General features: G+C 45.1%; 1 protein-coding gene across 1 annotated transcript in view; it reads left to right on the top strand.

The window, feature by feature from the left end:
- SCARA5 (scavenger receptor class A member 5) overlaps positions 1-22939 on the top strand; it is a 537618-nt gene extending 514679 nt beyond the window's left edge. The window contains exon 9 of the mRNA XM_089653868.1: positions 21830-22939. Coding sequence (XP_089509994.1) covers positions 21830-21966 — 137 coding nt within the window. The 3' untranslated portion in view covers positions 21967-22939. The remainder of the gene's footprint in view (positions 1-21829) is intronic.
- The last annotated feature ends 778 nt before the right edge of the window (positions 22940-23717 follow it).

Below are 23717 nucleotides of genomic sequence, written 5' to 3'. Positions count from 1 at the left end.
ACTTCGTCATATATATTCTCCTACACAAAATTCTTAAGCTACTGACCAGAGAATTTTACTGTTACATAACCTCATTCTCTCTTACGCCTCTCTTTTTAGAGGGCAGTTGACAGGCAGTTCAGAGGCAAAGCTTGCTTTAACCAATGAAAAAACCCACCTGCACCACTTTGGAATTGCGTTCATTAGACATGGTTGCTGTTCAGTCCCTTACTCTTGAACAGGTCATGTTTGGCAGTAGCTGCAGAATGTGTACCACCCCCTCCAGTCACCATTTTAAGATGGGCCTAATTTTATTACCCCCTGGCTGACAGGGCATTAAGCTGGCCATACACAAATAGATCCCTCCATTGATGTTACACAGCACAAATGGACAAATCTCCCACAGTGGCTATTGGATTGTGAGAGATGGCCCCACCAGCTGTCAAAATAGTAACCTACTGATTGGATGTAGCCATTTTTTCTACCAAAGGATGTCGAGTGGGAGGGGGACAACACTGCCAACCGCTGTGCAAATTGAAATTGAAATTCAATCCCTGTATGGCCAGCAGTTGTTACTAAAACAAGTGTCTACACTAGGTCTATTTTAGGCTGTTGGGGAGTGGTAAAAATGGGCTAAAATATAACTTCTCACTGCCTGTCAAATCAAGTGATTCGAATGTGCCCTTAGACAATTTTTCCTCAACGTAACTAGCAATAAAATCCCAACACGGTTTCTAATTTTTTCACACTATTTCTTTTACATTTTTGACAAATGGGTACACATTAAAAAAATCCTTTTAGAGCCACCTACACTATATAGAGGCTCTCTGTCCCACGTAGATTTTAAACAACAGACACTTTGTATCTGGGATCGTTCACTCCGCAACCTACGTCTGTCTCACTACCTGGGTCCCATGACTCTCTTTTTCAGTAACCTGGCCTTTCCACCAGTACTCCAGTCTTCTACCTTAGGCCCTTGGATTAAACATGTCCAATGGCGGCTCTCCAAGATCCTCCAATCTGATCCATCATTTATAACAGCTAGCCCATTTAACAGTCCCCTATACACTCCTATACAGTGGCTACATAGGCAACAAACCTTATCTCATATCCAATCCTTTAACACAATCTCAGAATTCACCACCGGTCCAACTACATTGGAATCTCTACATTTACAGAAAGACCCAACACATGCCATCTTCCAGCTGTATTCTTATATTTTATTTGCTGCTCCCACCCTCCCACCTACACACAAACTTGGGAAAAAGAATTCCAGGTTCCCTCTGCCCCCTTGGAATGGGAAAAGTGTTTTATTTTGACTCACAATTACTCATTAATGATCAAGGCACAGCAAAAAGGGTTCAAACTCATACCAAGTTGGTACAGGTGTCCACCCGTTCTCCACCAGTTCGACTATATGGTTTGAGATACTTGCGGGCAGTGCCATGCCTCTAAAGGCACTATGCTTCACATATGGTGGAATTGTCTCCCCATTCATGCATTCTGGTTGCGAGTCCCTAATCTTTATAGTAGGCTTATGGCAAACCACATCCATGCTTTCTCCTACATTAGATTTTCTCTCCTTGATTCCTGGACTGCAAAAAAGATGTCCTTAGACATTTTTTAGCAGCGGCCATGATGGTCGCACCCTACTATTAGAAAACAACCACCACACCTGTAGGCAAGTGTGGGTTTTGTTACAGCTAGTGAATCAGCCTGCCCAGGAGGTAAAGAGGCTAACTAGCACTAGGCTCCTTTCCTAGGTTTTTGGGCCCTATCTGTCCACCTTGTGAAATAACTAGAGAGTAAAGGATGGGCCCCCTGTTCCTGCTCCTGCCACAACCAGCATAGAAAACTGAAAAGGGATTGCTGCTCCAGAAACACCGGAATATCGAGGAACTGTCAAGCTTTGGAAGGTACCAATAATGAACTATCACTAGGAATGCCTGGTCAGCTCAGTTCAGATAGTTTGAGTTTTGTTAGCTCTGTACAAAAATGAACTGTTCAGACTTTGCACAAATCTTCAGTAAAGTTCTTAAACCATTCCTAAACCTTGTCTGAAGTTATTCAAAGGGGTTCATGATAGATTATGGTGTATCAAAAGAACTAAGTCTGTAACACACAATGGGTTATGAAGCAAAGCCACTATGAAATGTTAATTTGGCAAGGACAATTGGAAGGAGGAGAGCAGTTGCTATGGGTAACCCGTAATTAGTGCAAGGTACTAGGTAACTAGTACAAGCCAGTTGTGAAGCATGGCACCTGATGTAGGTGATATGTCCTCCAGTTGCAAGGGGATCAGTGTTCTCGTTCCCTCCCTAGCGATCAGTTTCCCCAAAGCATCTGGAACCAAACCTGCGGTACAGGGACCTTTATGCATGGCCGCATGGTACGCGAGAGAAGGAGTTATGTAAGAGCACACAAGAGGTCCACACTAGTGGGACCCCATTTTGTTACTGAGAGTAAGGTGGCAGAGGTACGCTGGACTTGTGGAGTGGGCACTAAATGCAATATACAATGAGGAAGGTGTATAGTGACATGGGATAGCACTTTAGAGGAGGGCTCTGTACATTTTCTACTTCATACAGTGTATGGCTCATCTCTAAGTTGGGGAACCACCATAATATTTGACTTTCACATGAATGCAGTCCCCACCTGGTCCTGGGCATTGATAAGCACATACACTGCAAAAGGTATCCCTTTTCAGGGTGAGTAGGCCCTGCCCACAAACCTTTTCTTGTGGAATGGACGAACAATCTTGACTTCATCGAGAACCTAGAATGTCTGCTATCGCTGGAAAATGATAGGGAAGAACAGTTAAAAAAATGTGGACCTCATAGTCTATGTTTTGTTATTCCTCAGCATTTTAGGAATGGATTAGGAAAGATATCTCTTCAGTATCCAGTTAGCCATGATGGAGTGACTACACTCCCTCTGCCTCTCTTCATTTTGGTTATCTCCCTTCTTGCCTATGTCTCTTCCAGGGGCGGACTGACAACTCATGGGGCCCCGGGCAATAGGGGATCATGGGGCCCCGGTGTCCTTGCCCAAACTCAAAAAAGCCTATGAAAAATGTACCAGGGGCATCTCATGGGGCCCCCTACTGACCCCGGGCCCTCGGGCAGTGCCCGAGTTTCCAAATGGTCAGTCCGCCCCTGGTCTTTTCTCAACTGCTTCCTTTGTTTCTACCTTCTTTTCCCCTATGGGACACAAACCTTAGCTCAATTCTCCCCTCTTTACTAGCAGGCAAACTTGTCAGCTGAAGTGTATCTCCCATCATTTTGTCTTCCGGGGGGGTAACATCCAACTAGCCTGGTTGAGCCATTACCTGCATTGGTTACTTTCAGGATGACCCAGAGTAATAGTAGTAGTGCCCAACCACTAGTGCCTTTTGTCTTCCTCAATTGGAAGTGCTTTACGATTGTTGGAAGATGTGAATTCTATTACCTCTGTGTTTCTTTTATACCTGTTACTTTTGTATGCAAACATTTTATTTAAATAAGATTGAACTAAAAATCCTTTTAGAATTTAGAACATTTTATGGGTTTATGGGACTCATTCATGACCGTCTCTCTTGAGGCAGACGGCGGTTGAAGCTTGACGTTTTGCTCTGTTTGTTTCACCCACAACGGTAATGAGAAGAATTAGGTTTAAGCGTAATGAAAATCTGGACTCTGGTTAACCTCTTGCGTGCCCGGTGCGGCTATAACATTTCACGTTATGTCAGAGTGTGCTACACACATTTTTCAGCTGTAGATCTGGTTACAGAGTGAATTGGATAATGCAGACCGTTCCCAGAGGGGATGACATGCTCTGTGACTTGTACATTGTTTGACAGATCGCCGCGCTGAGCAGCAGAACACGGAAAAGACTTTATAAACGCATTTCAAACTGCAGATGTTTGTTTAAGTAGAAGGAAAGTTTCAGCACAACCGAAGTCCCAATGGCACTGCATACATTGCTACGTCAGTCTCTCAATACATTTTCTTCAAAATCAGTACATAGTACAGTACCTTTACTTTGATTGTTGTCACATGATCACAGATCTCCAATCTATGTACTTCTTTACCTCTTGCTGGCCATGGAACTCATATATGTGATGGCAAAGTGAGTTTTGACGCTCAGCCGCCATGACAGTTGTGTACTGAGAACGTGCTCCCAGCTCACTGACCAAGCTGTCACTGACGAGGTTAAGGCTTCGGATTGGAAGTCCATCCTGTGATCACTATGACAGCCAATCATGACAGTCACATGATAAAGAAGCTTCCTAGACATTAAAGCCCACTTAAAAGGGCCACCGGGAGGCAATGTTAAAAAGGAACTTGAGTCCCTATGTGTATTTGTTTTGTGCCCTGCCTTCAGTGCAGGGCCACTGATGAGGGGGTACCACTGACCTTTCTGTACAGGGCCTGGGCCAGCAGGGGGGCCCAGCCAACAGCGGTAATCAGATGTAGGCAGGAAGAATGATTGATGTGGTGGGAGGGGGTTGCAATTACTGAAACTGATCCTCTGTATTAAGGGGCGGACTGACCATTTGGAAACTCGGGCACTGCCCGAGGGCCCGGGGTCAGTAGGGAACCCCATGAGATGCCCCTGGTACCTTTTTCATAGGCTTTTTTGAGTTTGGGCAAGGACACAGGGGCCCCATGATCCCCTATTGCCCGGGGGCCCCATGAGTTGTCCGTCCACCCCTGTCTGTATGGCTCTCTGTAGCAGCTGAAAGACGGTGCTGGAGGGAGAGGAGGAGAAGCCAACTTTCAGCTGCTTCTGAGAGCTACACAGGGGATCGGTTCCAGTAATTGCCCCTGCCATCATCACACTGATCACCCTCCCTGTGCACCATCCTCTTCCCCCTTTTCCCCCTGGGCCCTCCTGTGCCCCTTCCACTCTCTCCCACTGGCTGCTGCAGGCACACAGGGGGATGTTTCAGGATGGAGCGGGCAAAGAAAATAGTAAACATGTCATCAGCCCCTTCCTTTCCTGAATGAACACAATGAGTGATTGGTGCCAATCACTCATTGTGTTCATTCATAACTGAAGCCTAGTAAACTGTGTTTACTGTGCTTCAGTTTATGAATGAGCAGGAGCCTCTGTAGTAAGGGTTTTCTGTCCATTCACTGTCCAGTGCTGGGGAGTCTGCAGAGAAAGGGACTGAGGAATTTATACTCTATCCACTGCCTGTGTTTGGGACCGTACACCTACATCCACATGTGTCAAAGTTGGACCTGTGGCTGTGTTCATACAGCTGATGCATTCACATAGCATTACATAGCCTGCCTACATGCAGCTCCAACCACATTAAAAAAAAACAAAACAAAAAAAAAACACTGATTCACACAGTAAAGCCCCATGTGAATGAGCCCCATGACCCTATTCACACACACAGCTTTATTTATTACTAAATACAATTTTAGCTTTCAGATTTAGCAGAACTTTTGTAAGTTATGTTTTTGTGTAATAATGATTTTAGTGTATTTTTTTGTGAAGATATCATTTTAATATTTGGAGGGGGGGGGGGCTAACAGGTCTTTTCTTGACTGAAACGCGTTAGCGTTGGTTACTCAATGGAATACTTTATTCCGTGCATACAATACAGAAGACATTTTTTATTTTCATCTTGTTGCTGACATTTCATTTTTTTGGGGGGCTGTCAGGTAGGTTCTTGATTCCTAACAGCAGCCTTGCTTCAATGCCTCCACTATGGCGCCTGCGCAGATGTGCCAAAGGACTCTGTCTGGTCTTCGGCTCCTGGAAGAGCCCTTTGGCACATCTGTGCACGTGCAGAAGATTACCCATACCGGTGCAAAGATGGCAAAAAACTTCCAAACTTTCTATCTTTGGGCATGGGGGAACCTGTACATGTGCAGATGAGTTGCAGGATTCACTCAGGTCCCTGTAGGAGATCGGCAAACATGCAGGGAGTGGCCAAACAAATGCCCCTGACGATGTCTTTTTGATAACGAAACGCGTTGGGTAGAGCCTCGCCATGTGACATCACCACGCTCTGGAGGGAAAGCGACCATCTTGTTGGTTTGAAACTTCTTGTTTTACAATGCTGGGTATCTTATATCTTGATGTACGTGGAACCGAAATAAATTTGTCAAAGTATATTTTAATTACTACACTATGAGTTGCCTTTTCTCTTTACTCGTTCCCTGACCATCGGATGGGAGTTTCTTCTATTTGGAGATCATTAAAGGTGGAGAAGTTACCTTTCATCCTGGAGGGGATTTCTATTGAGGATCGATTGCTGTATTGATGTTATATCACACTGCGTTTTGTACGGTCAGATTGTCTGTTTCTGGTGCATGGTGACAGTTTTGGATCTAATTTTTTATGCACCTGCTTCCATTCATGTGGGGACTTATATGGACTTTATTTTGACCTAATGTTGTTTTATGATTAGCGCTGCATTTTATTCATTTTACAAATTAATGTAGAAAAAAAAAAACCATATTCAATTGTGAGAGAGGGAGGGAAGAGGCAAGGCAACATCACCTTTAAGGTTAAAGGACTGCTTTAACAGGGGGGAGAATTTGCTTCAAATGATAAAACCTTAGAAAAGCCTCCACTCGCCGAACTTTTTTCTTGTCCAGTTTTATTAAAAGAAAGTTCAAAAACAAAATGGATCGGTTTCCCATGCAGGGGTTTTAGCATTTATCTTCCATCCAAAGAACAAGTACCTTACACTTCTTGGCCTTTAGTTTGGTCCCGCAAACTGTGACCCCATACCATTGAGTAACTCTCTCAAAAGCTTGGTCCATACATCTGGCAACCCCTTGCTGCTCTGGCTCGCATCTGTTGTCCTGGACAGAGACCTCCTCTGTCTGCCGAGGTGGAGGCCAGAACCTTAGTCAGGTTCAGGGGTGGACTGACAACTCATGGGGCCCCCAGGCAATAGGGGATCATGGGGTCCCTGTGTCCTTGCCCAAACTCAAAAAAGCCTATGAAAAAGGTACCAGGGGCATCTCATGGGGCCCCTACTGACCCCGGGCCCTCAGGCAGTGCCCGAGTTTCCAAATGGTCAGTCCGCCCCTGGTCAGGTTTCTCCTAAAAGCCCAGCACACACCTGCCCAATTAGTGTGTTGGTGGTTCCAAAAATCAGGACAAAGGATTGGAGATTTCATCCCTCCCAGATCTCTATGAAATCTCCAGGCTCCAGGTCCCAAGTCAGGCTTTACCAATTGATGAGGAAACTGAAAAGTCAGTTTCCTATGAATGACATAAGTTCCCTGGAGCCCCTCAACCTGCGTGGATGAGAATCATGGGCCATTACCTCTTTTTTTACACCACGGCAGGGCACAGCACTTCCACATGGGTCAAAAAGGAACTTCACTCCCCTTTTACATTTTTCTTTCTCTTACCTGGTTGTCCTCAAAAAACATACTCACACAGCCAGAGAATCCAGGGTTGTGTGCTGCAACCTCTCCTGCCTCACTCCAGATCCCACACTGCCATCTTCATCAGGGAGCCGAATGTCTTTTCTGGGTTCTTCCACCTGGCTCCCTATTGGCAGGCCACTGCACATGTACAGTGTACAGGAGACTGCCCCTATGCCTCCTGGGATGAATGGCATTGTGAATCCTTGGAGGCTTACTAAAAATGAATATGTAGTCCAGGCAAGAATGGCATGAAAGAGCAGGTAAGTGTCCCTGAAAAGGTGTATTTAATGTACATGGGGATGTACATTATATACACCTAATCCCTGCACTCTGCACATTTTGTACCCAAGACTCCTGCATTCTGTACATTACATACAAATGACTCCAGTACACTTCACATTATGCACTCCTGACCCCTACATTATGTACATTACATACACCTGACCCCTGTAATCTGCACATTATGTACACCTGAACCCTGTATTCTGTACATTTCATACACCTGACCCCTGCACTCTGCACATTATGTACACCTGATCCCTGCAATCTGCACATTATGTACACCTGACCCCTGTATGCTGTACATTACATACATCTGACTCCTGCACTCTGCACATTATGTACACCTGACCCCTGCAATCTGCACATTATGTACACCTGACCCCATGCAATCTACACATTATGTACACCTGACCCCTGTATGCTGTACATTACATACACCTGACCCCTTCACTCTGCACATTTTGTACACCTGACCCCTGAAGTCTGTACATTCCATACACCTGACCCCTGCACTCTGCACATTTTGTACACCTGAACCCTGCAGTCTGTACATTCTATACATCTGACCCCCGGACTCGGCACATTACATACACCTGGCCCCTGCATTCTGTACATTACATACATCTGACTCCTGCACTCTGTACATTATGTACACCTGATCCCTGCAATCTGCACATTATGTACACCTGACCCCTGTATGCTGTACATTACATACACCTGACCCCTTCACTCTGCACATTTTGTACACCTGACCCCTGAAGTCTGTACATTTCATACACCTGACTCCAGCACTCTGCACATTATTTACACCCAAGCTTTACAATTTAAGGCCCCATGTGCACGGGATACGTCTGAATGATGGAAACTGAAAGCTGGAAAAAGTAGGTTAAAAAACATCTGTTTAGCTGCGTTTGCGTTTACAAGCAGTTTTTAAAGATAAGCACAGAAGAACCTCCCAAATGCCCAGAATGCACTGAAAAGTAGTAAATTATTAACTATTTCAGACTGTTTCAGAGAAATACAGAGAGTAGAAGCAGAGACAGCAGTATGTGTTGAGATGAGCTTGGATGCGAGTTGCTCATTAACATTTTTTTGTTTCCAAGGGTGGGAAAGGTGTCTGCTGGAGTGAGTCATTAAGGCCACCTGGAAGGGGGTCTTCATGAGGAATTTGAGGTGGGAATGGTCATTAACATATCTTTTGTTTCCAAGGGTGGGAGAGGTCTGAGGTGTGAATGGTCATTAACATATCTTTTGTTTCCAAGGGTGGGAGAGGTCTGGGGTGTGAATGGTCAGTAACATATCTTTTGTTTCCAAGGGTGGGAGAGGTCTGAGGTGTTAATGGTCATTAACATATCTTTTGTTTCCAAGGGTGGGAGAGGTCTGAGGTGTGAATTGGTCATTACAATGTGTAACAAGCTTGGTAGGAACATCCTGTGTTCAGTGTTTTGTCCATCTGAGTACCTTGAAAACGCTTTGCATGCATTTTTCATGATGAAAAAAGGCTCTCGACAGCATCGGGAACTGGAAGAGTTAAAAAAAATTTTCAGATGCAAACGCTTATGAACGCAATTTTCCGCGTTTACCCTCGTTTAGCCGCGTTTAAGGGTGAGTTCAGGGGCTGCAGTGTACATGAGCCCTAAGGGTCAGGTGTAAATAACGTGAAGAGTGCAGGAGTCAGGTGTATTTATTGTACAGAATGTAAGGCTTATATCCTGTACAGTAAATATACCTGATCCCTGAACTCTGTACTTTATATAAACCTGACTCCTGCATTCTGTGCTTTAACTATACCTTACCCCTGCACTTTGTACTAAATATGGGTGCAATGCGAAGCACGTTCCAAAACGTGGTCTTAAAGTGGAATTCCATCCACAAGTAGAAGCTTCGCTTCTCCGTCTCCTCCCCCCTACTGCCACATTTGTCACTTTTTGGGGGGGGGAGCAGGTACCTGTTTTGCCAAGGTGAACTGAGCCAGAGGTTCGGCACACCCGCAGACCTCTGGGACACTTCCAAGGTCCCAGAGGACTGCAGCCAATTCACAAAGCATTGAGTGTTTTGTGCATTCACAGTACAAAACTGGCGGTGAAGCTGCAAGATGGCGGCACCAGTACCCAACAGCCGATTGAAGAATTGGTTTGGGGTGAGAACACCGCTGGATGACAGGACAGGTAAGTTCCCTAATATTAAAAGTCAGCAGCCACAGTATTTGTAGCTGTGACTTTTAATTTTTTAGGGGGGGGAGGTGGTGGGGGCCAGAAGTCCTCATTAAGCCTCACAATGATGACCTCCTGAAGATACTTGCCACCAGAATCCTAGTTGTTACCATCAGCGTTGTTACCATCAGCCTGCATAAATAAGCTGTGCCTCCCTGTTGATGTGAGTTTGTATCTACAGGTGTCCACACATCCAGCAGCTACCTGAGGTCATGGACAAGTGTCCACCCTTGGACGCAGATAGATTGTGCCTGGGGTCCGATCATCTGTACCTAACCGCACTGAGCTGTTGGGTGTACCTACAGATACAAATTTACAGTGGTGGAGATCTTTTGACACATCATTCAGATCAGGGGCAGACTGACAACTCATGGGGCCCCCAGGCAATAGGGGATCATGGGGCCCCTGTGTCCTTGCCCAAACTCAAAAAAACCTATGAAAAAGGTACCAGGGGCATCTCAGGGGGCCCCCTACTGACCCCGGGCCCTCGGGCAGTGCCCTAGTTTCCAAATGGTCAGTCCGCCCCTGATTCAGATGTACAGGCTGAGCCACCGCTAATCGTAACATCTGGGATTCCAGCCGCAAGTATCCTCAGAAGAGCAATTTTGCCCGTGTGAACGAGGCCTTAGCCTTTAATATCTAAATTCCAGTCTCTCGCTCCTCATTTCTCTGATGAACATAAACACACTCAGGCAAGATTAGACCACCGCCTGTTGAGATAAATATACAGTATATACATTAATTGCACGCTAGGAAACCCTCCTATAGAAACAGCCCAAATCTTTCCCAAACCATCATTTGGTCAGCCATGTGTCACCCACATGTCTCAAGCTATATCAGATGGGCTCCTTTCCATTCTCTAACATATACAATGAATCCAACAGGAGAGCAGAGTACATTGTCAGCAAGAACATATCTTCACTGTAATGGTCCAACAAAAACCACCAAATGCCAAATGGTTCTGATCAGGCAAAATTCTAATATTTCCTGGTAATGTCGAAATCAGCATATCCATCTCCCAGACATTGCCATTGGCCGGTGAGGAAGACCATCATAGTGATGGACCAATAGAAATCTACGGGAAGGGAGCCAGGAAAAAATTAAATTTTGCCGTTCAGGGTGGCCTGGCATTCAGATGGAGCAGAAAGACTGAAAACTGCACCAGGTGCCTACCACTGCTGCAATGTATCATTAGCAGGGGCGGACTGACAACTCATGGGGCCCCCGGGCAATAGGGGATCATGGGGCCCTTGTGTCCTTGCCCAAACTCAAAAAAGCCTATAAAAAAGGTACCAGGGGCATCTCAAGGGGCCCTCTACTGACCCCGGGCCCTCGGGTAGTGCCCGAGTTTCCAAATGGTCAGTCCGCCCCTGATCATTAGACTTGTAACGCAAGTCAGAACATTTGTTTCAATGGGTGGCTTCAGTCGCAGTGACAAAAAAAAAGTTCCTGAACTACTCTGCTACAACTTTGGTGCGACTTGAGTGCCATAGACTGCAATGTTAAATCACAAGCAAGTCACACAACTTTGGGGTCGCTGCAGTGTGAACCGAGCCTTATACTTTTTTTTTAAACCACTTCCCTTCCGCTCCATGTACATAAATGGCCGGACGGGAGCAGTGCAGGAACGGGTTGCCGTTCATAAACGGCGCCCGCATTTTCAAGCTGTGCGCGCTCCCTGGGAGGACACCGATAGCTGTACGGGACCTCTGAGTGAGGTCCCGATCATGTGATCACTGATTGGCTAATCAGTGATCACATGAATAGTAGTAAGCAAGATGTCACTTCTGACATCATTGCTTACTACGTGTGAAATCTGAATGGTCACATGGTACAAGGCTATTCACAACAGCTTTGTACCATGTGACAAGCTGTGACCAATCACAGATCTCACAGTATTTCTCAATGGCTGCAAGAATGCAGCCAGAGAGAAGGAGAAATTATTGTTTGTACAGCCTTTATGGGTGTAAAAGCAATCAGTGTAAAAAAAAAATCTTCATCCCCCCACAAGTAGTACAGTGTCACTATGGTGACACTGTACTGCTAGGGTGACGGTATGTTAAAAAAAAAACATAAATAATAATATAAAAAAATTAAAAAAAGTAAAATAAATTGAAAAATTAGAATTTTTAGTTATAAACTAATTCGGGTTATTTTATTTTTTTTACTAAAAAGATAACCGAATACATTTTGGCCAAGTTTTATGAAGAAAGATTATTTATTTGCAAAATGTTATAAGAAAAACACTTTTTAAAAAAATTTTTGGACTTTTTCATTTATATAGCAAAAAAAATAAAAATCCCAGTGGTGAATAAATACCACCAAAATAAAGTTTTATCTGTCTCAAAAAAAATGCTAAAAAATTCATATAATTACAGTGTTGCATGACCGCGCAATTGTCATTCAAAGTGTGATAGCACTGAAAGCTGAAAATTGGCCTGGACAGGAAGGGGGTGAAAGTGTCCGGACTGGAAGTGGTTAATGATAGTGATAGTCATTTTCATGAATGTGGATCTCTCTTCTAATGATATTCTAAGAAGTGAAATTAAGGAAATAAAAGGATAAACCACCGTATGCCTTTGTGGTTGTCAGTTTGCAAGTGGGGAAACAGGGTGAGCTGAGTTAATGCTGAGACAGGGGAGCAGGGCGAGCTGAGCTGCTGAGTTAATGCTGAGACAGGGGAGCAGGGTGAGCTGAGCTGCTGAGTTAATGCTGAGACAGGGGAGCAGGGTGAGCTGAGCTGCTGAGTTAATGCTGGGAGAGGGGAGCAAGGTGAGCTTAACTGCTGAGTTAATGCTGGGAGAGGGGAGCAGGGTGAGCTGAGCTGCTAAGTTAATGCTGGGAGAGGGGAGCAAGGTGAGCTGAGCCGCTGAATTTATGCTGAGGCGGGAGCAGGGTGAGCTGAGCCACTGAGTTAATGCTGGGAGAGGGGAGCAGGGTGAGCTGAGCCGCTGAGTTAATGCTGGGAGAGGGAAGCAGGATGAGCTTAGCTGCTGAGTTATTGCTGAGACAGGGGAGCAGGGTGAGCTGAGCTGCTGAGTTAATGCTGGGAGAGGGGAGCAGGGTGAGCTGAGGTGCTGAATTAATGCTGGGAGAGGGGAGCAGGGTGAGCTGAGCTGCTGAGTTAATGCTGAGACAGGAAATCAGGGTGAGCTGAGCCGCTGAATTTATGCTGAGACAGGGAAGCAGGGTGAGCTGAGCCACTGAGTTAATGCTGGGAGAGGGGAGCAGGGTGAGCTGAACCGCTGAGTTAATGCTGGGAGAGGGCAGCAGGGTGAGCTGAGCTGCTGAGTTAATGCTGAGACAGGGGAGCAGGGTGAGCTGAGCTGCTGAGTTAATTCTGAGACAGGAAAGCAGGGTAAGCTGAGCCGCTGAATTTATGCTGAGACAGGGGAGCAGGGTAAGTTGAGTTGTTGGGTCACTGCATAGAGGGACATTTGCTATGTAAATTTTGAAATAAGGAGCAGGGGGCACTGCTGAGTCACTGCAGGAAGAGGGAGCCAGGGGATCTGAGACATTGCTGTGAGGAAGAGCTGAGAGGGGTAACAGGGCAGCTGAGTTGCTGAGTCACTTCTGAGTCAATGCTGGCAGAGAGAACAGGGTGAGCTGAGCTGCTAAGTCACTTCTGGGAGGAGAGAGCAGGGCAAGCAGAGCCACTGCTGGGAGAGTGAGTGTGGGGGGGGGAGTGTTGGGATATAAGTCACCACTGAGCAGGGGAGGAGAGCAGCTGACCTGCCAAGTTACTGCTGAGAGGGAGAAATGCTGAGAGCCAATGCAGGAGGAGGAAGTAGGAGGAGGGAGTCAATATTGAGGAAGGGAGAGCAGGGGAAACTGAGCTGCTGAGTCGATTAAAGTAGTTATAAAGGGAAAAGGCTTTTTAACTTAATGCATTCTCTGCATTAAGGTAAAAAACCTTTTAAGTGCAGCTCTCCCCTTAGCCCCCCTAAATACTTTCCTGAGTCCAATCTCTGTGGAGTTTGCACTCTACAGCAGCTCTTCTCTCCTTTTCTGGCTCTAATAGGCTTGGCTGAGAGCAGTTGGAGCCATTGGCTCCTGCTGCTGCCAGTCAAAACCGGTGAGCAGAGAGCAGGGGGCAGGGCCGAGCCGAGCTGTGTGTCTGAATAGACGCAAACAGCCCAGCTAGGGAGCGAGCCTGCACGAGTGCCCCCATGGGAAGAGGCTTCCTATGGGGGCACTCAGCGAGGGGTAGAAGCCAGGAGTGCCGGTGGGGGACCTGAAAAGAGGAGGATCGAGGCTGCTCTGTGCAAAACCACTGCATGAAGCCAGAAAGTATAACGTTTTTTATTTTAACTTAAAAAAATTAACCGTAATATCACTTTAAGGTAGGGGGAGTTGAGTCGCGGAGTCAATACTGGGAAGGGAAATCTGAGCTGGTGAGTGAGTCCTGGAAGGGATAAGCAGTGGGTGCTGCTGTGTCTCTGCTAAGCAGGCAACTGGGTGAGTTGAGCTGCTGAGTCACTGCTGAGAAGGAAAACAGTGGGATCTGAGCTGCTACGTCAGTACTGGGAAGAAGGAGTAGAGTGAACTGAGCTCCTGGGTCACAGCTAGAATGGGGGCATGTGGGTGAGCTGAGCTGCTGAGGGAGACAACTTGAATGCCCTCTATGTTTCTGCTGTGACGTTTGAGGATGAATTGCTCTATGGTGCCAGCAGGTACTGAGGTTAGTGATGGCTTAATTTACAGCTCATTCAGTGTGGTTTAAGAATATTTGAATGTACATTGATTGGCCACAGATTCAATTTAAACAAATTCCTTATCCAGAGGTGATGATTAGAGTTTCCCTTTAACTTTTATTTCTTGTATTATTTGTTACACAACCATTGCAAAATCAGCAGCGAGGCTTCACATTCCTTATAATCAGCTTGCTGGGACTAATTGTAGGAATGATGTTTAGGCTGCAGATGGGATTGCCAGTAGACCTGAAATAAATCCTGCATGGTGATGTTTTCTGTGGCGCTCTGGGATCCCCGAGAGGTGTTGAAATACACACAGAGGCCAGCAAAAGTGCTGATGTTTGTGTGCGTTTTGCTTCTAACATAATGACACAACAACCTCCACCGAGGAACACTGTGATCAAACCAGACAAGAATCAATCAAGCTGCTTAATTGAGCATTTTGTGGGCGGATGATATGGAACGTCCTCCGGTGCAAGTGGCAAAGCTCGAGACTTAACTAGACTGACTCACCATGAAAAGAACACAAGATGGAGGATGGTGGCTCAAGGCAGCCCGGAAAGGCAGGGAGCCACATCAGATAAGCTGTGGAAAGCCTGGCGGTCACACAGGACGCAATTTTGAGCCAGAGATGGATTTCAGTTCTCCAATCTGTCCCTTGTGTTTGCATTTGCACTGTAATGATTTTACTGCAGAGTGCCCACTTAACTGAAAACACATGTGGGCAGAGGAAGTCCATGAGGACTTAATGTGAAGAACAGAAAAATAAACACATGGCAGGTGAAATCGATTACCGTGTACCCTGAGGCCGGGGTGTAGAACGGGTCAAGTTTACAAGGAGGCAGGTGTCATGTCTCATCCGTGGGGAAGAGGGGCACTGGTGTTTATAAATCTCCATATCCCATCAATTCTGCCCTGGATACAGGCTGTAAGAGAGGAAGTATTTTGGTCCTAAAACTGGTCCTTAACCAGTGGTGGGTCTTCAGCATGGGACAGAAATTTTATTCTTTATTTAAATTTCTAGGGCATACCTCAGTCTTTCTCCCCACACTTCCCTAGGACACAAAGTGAGGGGAATCTCCACAATGAGTAGGGCTGTAAGCCACCTTTGCCTCCAAAAATGTCATGGCTTTGGTTTCGCATTAAAGTGAACCTGTGGTCAGGCTATGAACATTCAAATATTTGCAAAAATTTTACAGCGAGTATATGAGCTTTAAAACAACCCCACGCTGCCCTGTGTGGCCAGGGGCAGAATGACCATTCAAGCACTCGGGCACTGCCCGAAGGCCCGGGGTCAGTAGGGGGCCCCATGAAATGCCCCTGGTAACTTTTATAGGCTTTTTTGGGTGTGCTTTGAGTGTGGGCAAGGACACAGAGGCCCCATGATCCCCTATTGCCCAGGGGCCCCATGAGTTGTTAGTCCACCCCTGTGTGTGGCTACAGGTATTGTGGAATAGCTCATCCTGTAAAGTCAGCCTTTCTCAACCAGGGTACCCAGGCATCCTGGGGTGCCTTGAGGTTTCTTCAGGAGTGCCTTGGCAAAATTTCTAAAAATTTACCAAAACTTGTATACAAGCCAGCAGGTGGAACAAGCCTGCCTTTTAGTTACACAAAGCCACGGGTTTTCATTGTGCAGCATTACGACCTTCTAGCCGCCGGCATCCTGACAACCAATGACATCATCAGTTGATAAGGAAGATGTCAGCTGCTTGCACAGCATCCTAGTTTGACCCTCCCCTACCCCTCTCCATCAGTGCTGGGGACACATTAGCTCAGTGATGGAGAAAAACTGAGGGAGAAGAGAAACACTGGAATACTAGTCAGTACCAGTGTATTTGCTTTGGAAGAATAAATCACCTCCAATGTTGGGTGTCCTATGTGTGTGGATATTGCTGTGTTATATAAACTATTAGAATAGTTTTTCACATTTTAGAATGGGGTGCCCTTTTAAAATTGTGGCCAGTTTTCAGGCACCCTATTTTAGAATGGAGTGCCTGAAGACTGTCCTTAGTTTTAAAGGGTGCCTCAGGACTGTCCATAGTTTTAAATGGTGCCTCGGGACTGTCCATAGTTTTAAAGGGTGCCTTGACCAAAAAAAGGTTGAGAAACACTGCTCTAAGTTCACAGCAGAAACACCGTTGATGATCATTTTCTCAGCAGGTCAGCACCCCCCTCCCAGAAGTGACTTAGCAGCTCAGCTTCCCCTGCTTCTCACTCCTCTGTCACCTACCTAAGGACCCTGGGATGATAATGGCAGCCTCACTTACTGCTACTGGTTATAGTCCACACATCTATGGTTGGAAGACAGGGAGTGCTGAAATGAAAGAGTGGCACAAGGATTGGTGAATGGTGATGTAGTTGCTAAAGGTGACAGGATATGAGGGAAACCATTAGGAAGAGGTCAGGAACAGGCAAGAGTCAGCACATTGCAGTCAGTGAGATACCATAGCATGGCATGAGGATGGCATGGTGGATGGCAAGGGCGGACTGACAACTCATGGAGCCCCCGGGCAATAGGGGATCATGGGGCCCCTGTGTCCTTGCCCAAACTCAAAAAAGCCTATGAAAAAGGTACCAGGGGCATCTCATGGGGCCCCCTACTGACCCCGGGCCCTCGGCAGTGCCTGAGTTTCCAAATGGTCAGTCCGCCCCTGGTGGATGGTGATATCTGGAACTGAAGAGTGCTGTCAACTAGTAGCTATAAGTTGTAGGATATGAGGGATGCTGATAATCAGGAGCAGGCCAGAGTCAGTATTGGAGAAGATAAGGAAGCTCCATAATGACACAGCAGATCAGCTCCCCTCCTTAGCAGTGACTCCACAACCATACATCCTTTAATCTCTTATATAAGTACATAGAAACTCTGGGATGAGAGTCATTACTGAAATTGGGAGAGCTGAGCTGCTGACAGAATGATTAGGATGACTTCAGAGCTTCTGCTGTGAACTTTGAGAATGAGTAACTCCACAGCGCCTACAGCTACAAAAATCTGTAATTGCTTGTTTTAAATCTCATTTGCTGGTTCACTTTAAAAGTATTACATTTTCTCAACCCAAGTACTGTACACAGAGACAGTCCAGACATATACTGCATCTGGATGAGCGCCACCCAAAAATAGCATTTCACTGCTAAAACTAATCTTCAGTGAGGGGAACGCCTTGTCCTGCTTTGTGACCATCTCTGCAAAAGTGTTTACCGATGACATATTTAAAGACGATGTCGCTCACACTCCGGTTCATCTGCAGGACACGCTGGCCAGCTGGGAAGTATAGAATTCTATCCAATAACTGTCTGCCGTAGAGTCCCAGGCGAGTGGGGTTTTTATATCTATTTTGGACTAGGAAATGGTTCAGATGGAACAGGCCTTCCTCAATTTCTCTATTTTTATGTATAGTCTTCATCCTAGCATCAAAAGTAGTTTATATACCTTTCTGAGCTTCAGACATCGAGCTACAGGCACAGAAAAAAGGAGGCATGCTCTACCTCTCAGCCAGTATGGCCCATGGAGTGTCAGCGCTTTGGTTGGGTTCCTACTCATCCTTTTAAAACTTCCAAATACCACCACTGTTTTAAACAAGGACTTTTAACAATAAAGGATTTTGACGTTCACATTCAAGCTTCTGCTTTTGCAGTGCACAATTTAAAAGGGCCTCCAAACAGCTCTGGCATTCTGGGTTCAGACATATCTCAACAGTATACAATAATAATGCAAGAGACACAATCCTTTAGTAACATCTCTACATATATTAGACTTGCTCAACAGAACAGACCAAAGGTTTATTCTGGGTTGTATGGGCAAGCAGATATACTGACAGGAAAAGTGAATGAACTACCATGGCGCTTCACAGTGCCTCGATAGTTCATTGACAACTACAAGCTGACAGCTGCTAAGGCTGTTGGGACTTGTAGTTTCTCATTCACAAAGGACTGTGAATGGGTGATGCAGCTGGGCCTCATTATGGTGCATGAGGCCTCATTATGGTGCATCAGGCCTCATTATGGTCCATCAGGCTTCATTATTGTCACGGGCAGGGGCGAACTGACCATTTGGAAACTCGGGCACTGCCTGAGGGCCCGGGGTCAGTAGGGGGCCCCAGGTACCTTTTTCATAGGCTTTTTTGAGTTTGGGCAAGGACACAGGGGCCCCATGATCCCCTATTGCCCAGGGGCCCCATGAGTTGTCAGCCCGCCCCTGGTCACGGGGCTTATTAATATTTGTATTGCTCCTGGAGGTTTTTATTACTGAGGATTGCTATTTCTGCTGGGGGTTATTATGGCTGGGCACAGTGGTGGTAATTATTGCTAAGTATATTACTGCTGGGGACAGTGGGCGTTATTATTGCTACTAGGGTTATTATTGTTGAGAACAGTGGGGATTATATATTTTGTTGGGGGTTATTGTTGCTGAGGAGTAATTATTGCTGGGGACAATGGGGGATACTAATGCTTGGGGTTATTATTGCTAAGGATATTAACCATTTGATGCCTGGCCTATGGCTGAATGGCATCCGTAAAAATGTATTAGCTTTCCGGGAGGCCCCCATATGGCGTCCTCCCGCACATGCGCAGCTCGCGCGCTTGCAGAGCCGCGCAGCGGCGCGATCTGTCACCGGCCGTGTACCTTGGACACGGCCGATGACAGATCCGAGTACCGGCCCCCGTTGCCGGTACCATGTGACCTGCTGTGACCAATCACAGCAGGTCACATGACAGTTGTATACAATGGATGGCTTCATTCATGCCATCCATTGTATACTAGTGTCTAGCTGTGAATGGTCACAGCTAATCACATGCACATGTCATGTGATTAGCTGTGGCCAAATCACAGCTAAGCACAAAAAAAAAAAACCCCTGAATGAATCAATGTCATTCAGGTAAATGCTTGCTTATAGCAAAGTAATTCTTTGCTATAAGTAAATTGTGTAAAAAAAAAAAAAAAAAATACTGATCACTTCCCCAAAGTAGTACAATGTTACTATGGTAACTATGTACATAGTGAAATATGAAAAACAAATCTTAAAAAAAGAAAAAAAATGTAATATAAAATGCAAAATAAAAAAAAATAATTAAAAAAATAAAAAATATATATATATAAAAAAAAATTTCACACCGTCACCAGTCAGTGTCCCTGATCACCGCCATGCCAGTTATATGATGATGCTTTACTGCACTGGTGACAGTATGTAAAAAAAAAAATTGTGAAAATAATTTTTTTTATTTTTTCATTTTCTGAAAAATTATGACAAAAAAAAATACAACTTCAAAAAACTCGCCATGCCTCTTATGAAGTACGTTGGACTGTCTACTTTGCAAAAAGTGGTCATTTGGGGGATATCTGTATTGTTCTGACATTCTTGGACCTCAAAAAATTAGATTGGCTGTCAGTACTTCAGGATTGATCAATATTCAGATCTATACCATAGTTTGTGAACTCTATAACTTTCCTACAAACTAAAAAATATATCCTAATTTGGGTTTTTTCACCAAAGACATGTAGCAGAATACATCTCGGCCTAAATTTATGAAGAACAATTATTTATTTGCAAACTTTTATAACAGAAACAAAGAAAAACGTGGGGTTTTTTTTCAAAATTTTCAGGCTTTTTTGTTAATTTAGCAAAAAATAAAAACCCCGGCGGTGATTAAATACCACCAAAAGAAAGGTCTAGTTGTGTGAAGAAAATTATAAAATTTTAGTTTGGGTACAGTGTTGTATGACCGTGCAATTGTCATTCAAAGTGTCAGAGCGCTGAAACCTGAAAAATGGCCTGGGCAGGAAGGGGGAAAATTGCCCGGTATTGAATTGGTTAATGCTTAGGGTTATTATTGCTTCTGGAGATTATTATTGCTGCTCAGGGTTATTACTGCTGGGGACAGTGGTGGTTTTTATTGCTGGGAATTATTATTGCAGAGTTATCATTGCAGCCAGTAGTTATTATTGCTGAGACAATGGTTGGTTATTACTATTGTGGACAGTGGAGGTTATCATCGTGGGGGGGGTTATTATTTCTGTGTGCTTTTGAAAATCAAACACAATTTATGGTAATACGTCTGGAATGATCTAGGCCAGGGGTCTCCAAACTATCTAAAAAAAAGGTTAGTTTACTGTCCATCAGACTTTAGGGAGGCTGGACTGTGGCCATCGGGAGTAGGAATTGCCCTGGCGTAAGTGAGAGTAAACAGTGCATCTTTGGTATTAAGGGTAGGAATAGTGCTTCATTGTTGGTGTCAGTGGGAGGAATAATGCCCCATTGTTGGTGTCAGTGGAAGAAATAATGCCCCATTGTTGGTGTCAGTGGGAAGAATAGTGCTGGATTGTTGGTGTCAGTGGGAGAATAGTGTCCCATTGTTTGTGTCAATGGGAGGAATAGTGCCCCATCATTGGTGTCAGTAGGAGGAATAGTGCCCCATCATTGGTATCAGTGGGAGGAATAGGGCCCCATCATTGGTGTCAGTGGGAGGAATAGTGCCCAGTCATTGGTATCAGTGGGAGGAATAGTGCCCCATCATTGGTATCAGTGGGAGGAATAGGGCCCCATCATTGGTATCAGTGGGAGGAATAGTGCCCAGTCATTGGTATCAGTGGGAGGAATAGTGCCCCATCATTGGTATCAGTGGGAGGAATAGGGCCCCATCATTGGTATCAGTGGGAGAAATAATGCCCCATTGTTGGTGTCAGTGGGAAGAATAGTGCCGGATTGTTGGTGTCAGTGGGAGAATAGTGTCCCATTGTTGGTGTCAGTGGGAGGAATAGTGCCCTACTGTTGATGTCAGTGGCAGAAATGATGTCCATTGTTGGTGTTAGTGGGTGGAAAACTGCCCCACTGTTGGTATCAGTTGGAGACTTAGGTGTTTATTTACGAAAGCTGGAGAGTGAAAAATCAGGCTTACTTCCGCATAGAAACCAATCAGCTTCCAGGTTTTATTGCCAAAGCTTAATTGAATAAGCTGAGGTTAGGAGCTGATTGGTTTCTATTCAGAAATTAGTCTGATTTTGCACTTTCCAGCTTTAGTAAATAAACCCCTCAGTGTCTTGTATCAATTGGAAGAATAGTGCCCCAGGGGTCAGATAAAGGCAAGCAAAGGTCTGCATATGGCCACCTGGCCACAGTTTGGAGACCATTGATCTAGGCCTATGGCCATCAAGCACACACCTTGACACTTGATACTCATGTCTAGCTATGATGTTAACTGGTGACAAAGAACCTTAGTTCACCCCTTGATAGTTCCTGTAGATTGCCTTGCCTTTGTTCTAACAAATGGTCTCTTGCCTTCACAGGTGTGGGGCGTATCTGGATGGATGATGTCGCTTGCAAGGGTACGGAGGAATCTATCCTGCAATGCATGTTCTCCAGCTGGGGCAAGACCAACTGCGGCCATGCTGAAGACGCCGGGGTTACGTGCATCAAGCAGTGAGCCTAACACACTGGAAGCCTGTCTCTGAAGACATTTAATCCAAGTGGCACATGGGACAATAAAGGAGAACTCTGGCTACGATTAAAACCACCAGTAAAGATATATCACGTCACCTTATGTGCACTTGGTAGTTCTTATCAATCTGAGCTAAATTAACAGAACACAGCTCACAGAAACCTGTTCTACTGAATATAAATTAAAACCACTGTGAACATTCGCTATCATAGTCAATGTGGACATGTGTCGGATGGTATTTTAAGATGGCAACAAGAAAGAATGGTGTCACAGGCAGGGGTTTACTGTCAGCTAAAGCCCAAACATCAATGGAGCAGAACGTTAATTGCTCATCTGAAAACAAACTGACCTGATAAATAAATATTCACAAAGCATATTTACTGGATTTTGCGCTTTATATGGAGTTCTCCTTTAAGATGGCAAGTTGTGATGGGACAGTTCACAAAGCATCCTGGAGATGAGATGACTGGATGGGATTTTGGTTGTTCGCCAGAAGAAGGAAATATTGATGTGCCAAGCTTCTACTTCCATGTATTGCAGGTGTTTTGATGTCAAAGAAAAACACTCAAGAGCCATATTATACTGACAAATGCATTTAAAAATCCAAAAAAAAAAAAGAAAAAAATCAGCACAGGTATAGTTTACAGGTAGACCACACACTAGTCTATATGATAAAAGTTTATTTTACTTTATACTGTGCTTCTTTTTTCTACTTTTATATACCTGAGATAATGGGAGAGCCACAGAGTGCTAGATGCTCCATACGCTTTTCCAGAGAGCCTTGGTGTAGAACAAAATGGCTGCCAACGGCTCTCAGCCAATGAAGAGCAGCTTTATAATGCGTGGTACTACGGCTTAAAGAGTGGACACCATTGAGCCACACAGAGGATTCAGCAACCGATATTGTGATAACTTGCTGTAAAAATTTTAAAGTGTGAAGTAAAGGATTTTTTACTGATATTTTTGCAGTTATCTAATTATTCTGCATGTGCGCTTGTGTGCGAATGTGATCATTTTATATGTTAATGTCATTTTAAAGGTTTCAAAATGTATTCCTGCAGTGGGGTCCACGTTTAGACTAGGGGTGCAGGAGTAGGATGTATTACTTACCTACCTTACCTTAAGACAAAAGAAGTGGCTGTCCATATGGCACTGAGATGAGATATATAATTACTTTGAGGGGGTTACCACCTCAAGAATCAAAACAGAAAAAACACAAAAAAGAAGAGGGGTATTCTGGGGTGACCCACTGGTTTATATATATATATATATATATATATATATATATAGTGGGAACTCGCTTCAAAATGGTAGAGCTTCTTCAAAGCACACAGCAACTCACTTCTTTAAGGGCCTTTTGCCCAATTTTATTTTACAAGAAAGTTCAAATAACAAAATTGCTTCCCACGCAGGGATATCCACCATCAAACAAATGCAATCGATATTCAACCTTCTGGCTTGTACACCGATTACCGTCTGTCTCCTGCAGACTCTATCCAAAATGGCTTTCCCGCACACAGCTAGCCAATAGCACACAGCTTGTCTGGCTTCCACCTCCACTAGGTGAAGCCCACCTGAATCCAAGGCAGAGACCTCCCGTCTGCCGGGGTGGAGCCCTCCTGACTCCTGTCTGCTGGGGTGGAGCCCTCCTGACTCCTGTCTGCCGGGGTGGAACCCTCCTGACTCCTGTCTGCCGGGGTGGAGCCCTCCTGACTCCTGTCTGCCGGGGTGGAGCC

This window comes from Staurois parvus, unplaced genomic scaffold (genome assembly GCF_062004578.1).
Source record: "Staurois parvus isolate SC_StPar_1 unplaced genomic scaffold, SC_StPar_1.0 ptg000723l, whole genome shotgun sequence".
Taxonomy (NCBI): domain Eukaryota; kingdom Metazoa; phylum Chordata; class Amphibia; order Anura; family Ranidae; genus Staurois; species Staurois parvus.
Note: the sequence above shows the minus strand (reverse complement) of the source record. Positions and strands in the feature narration are given on the sequence as shown.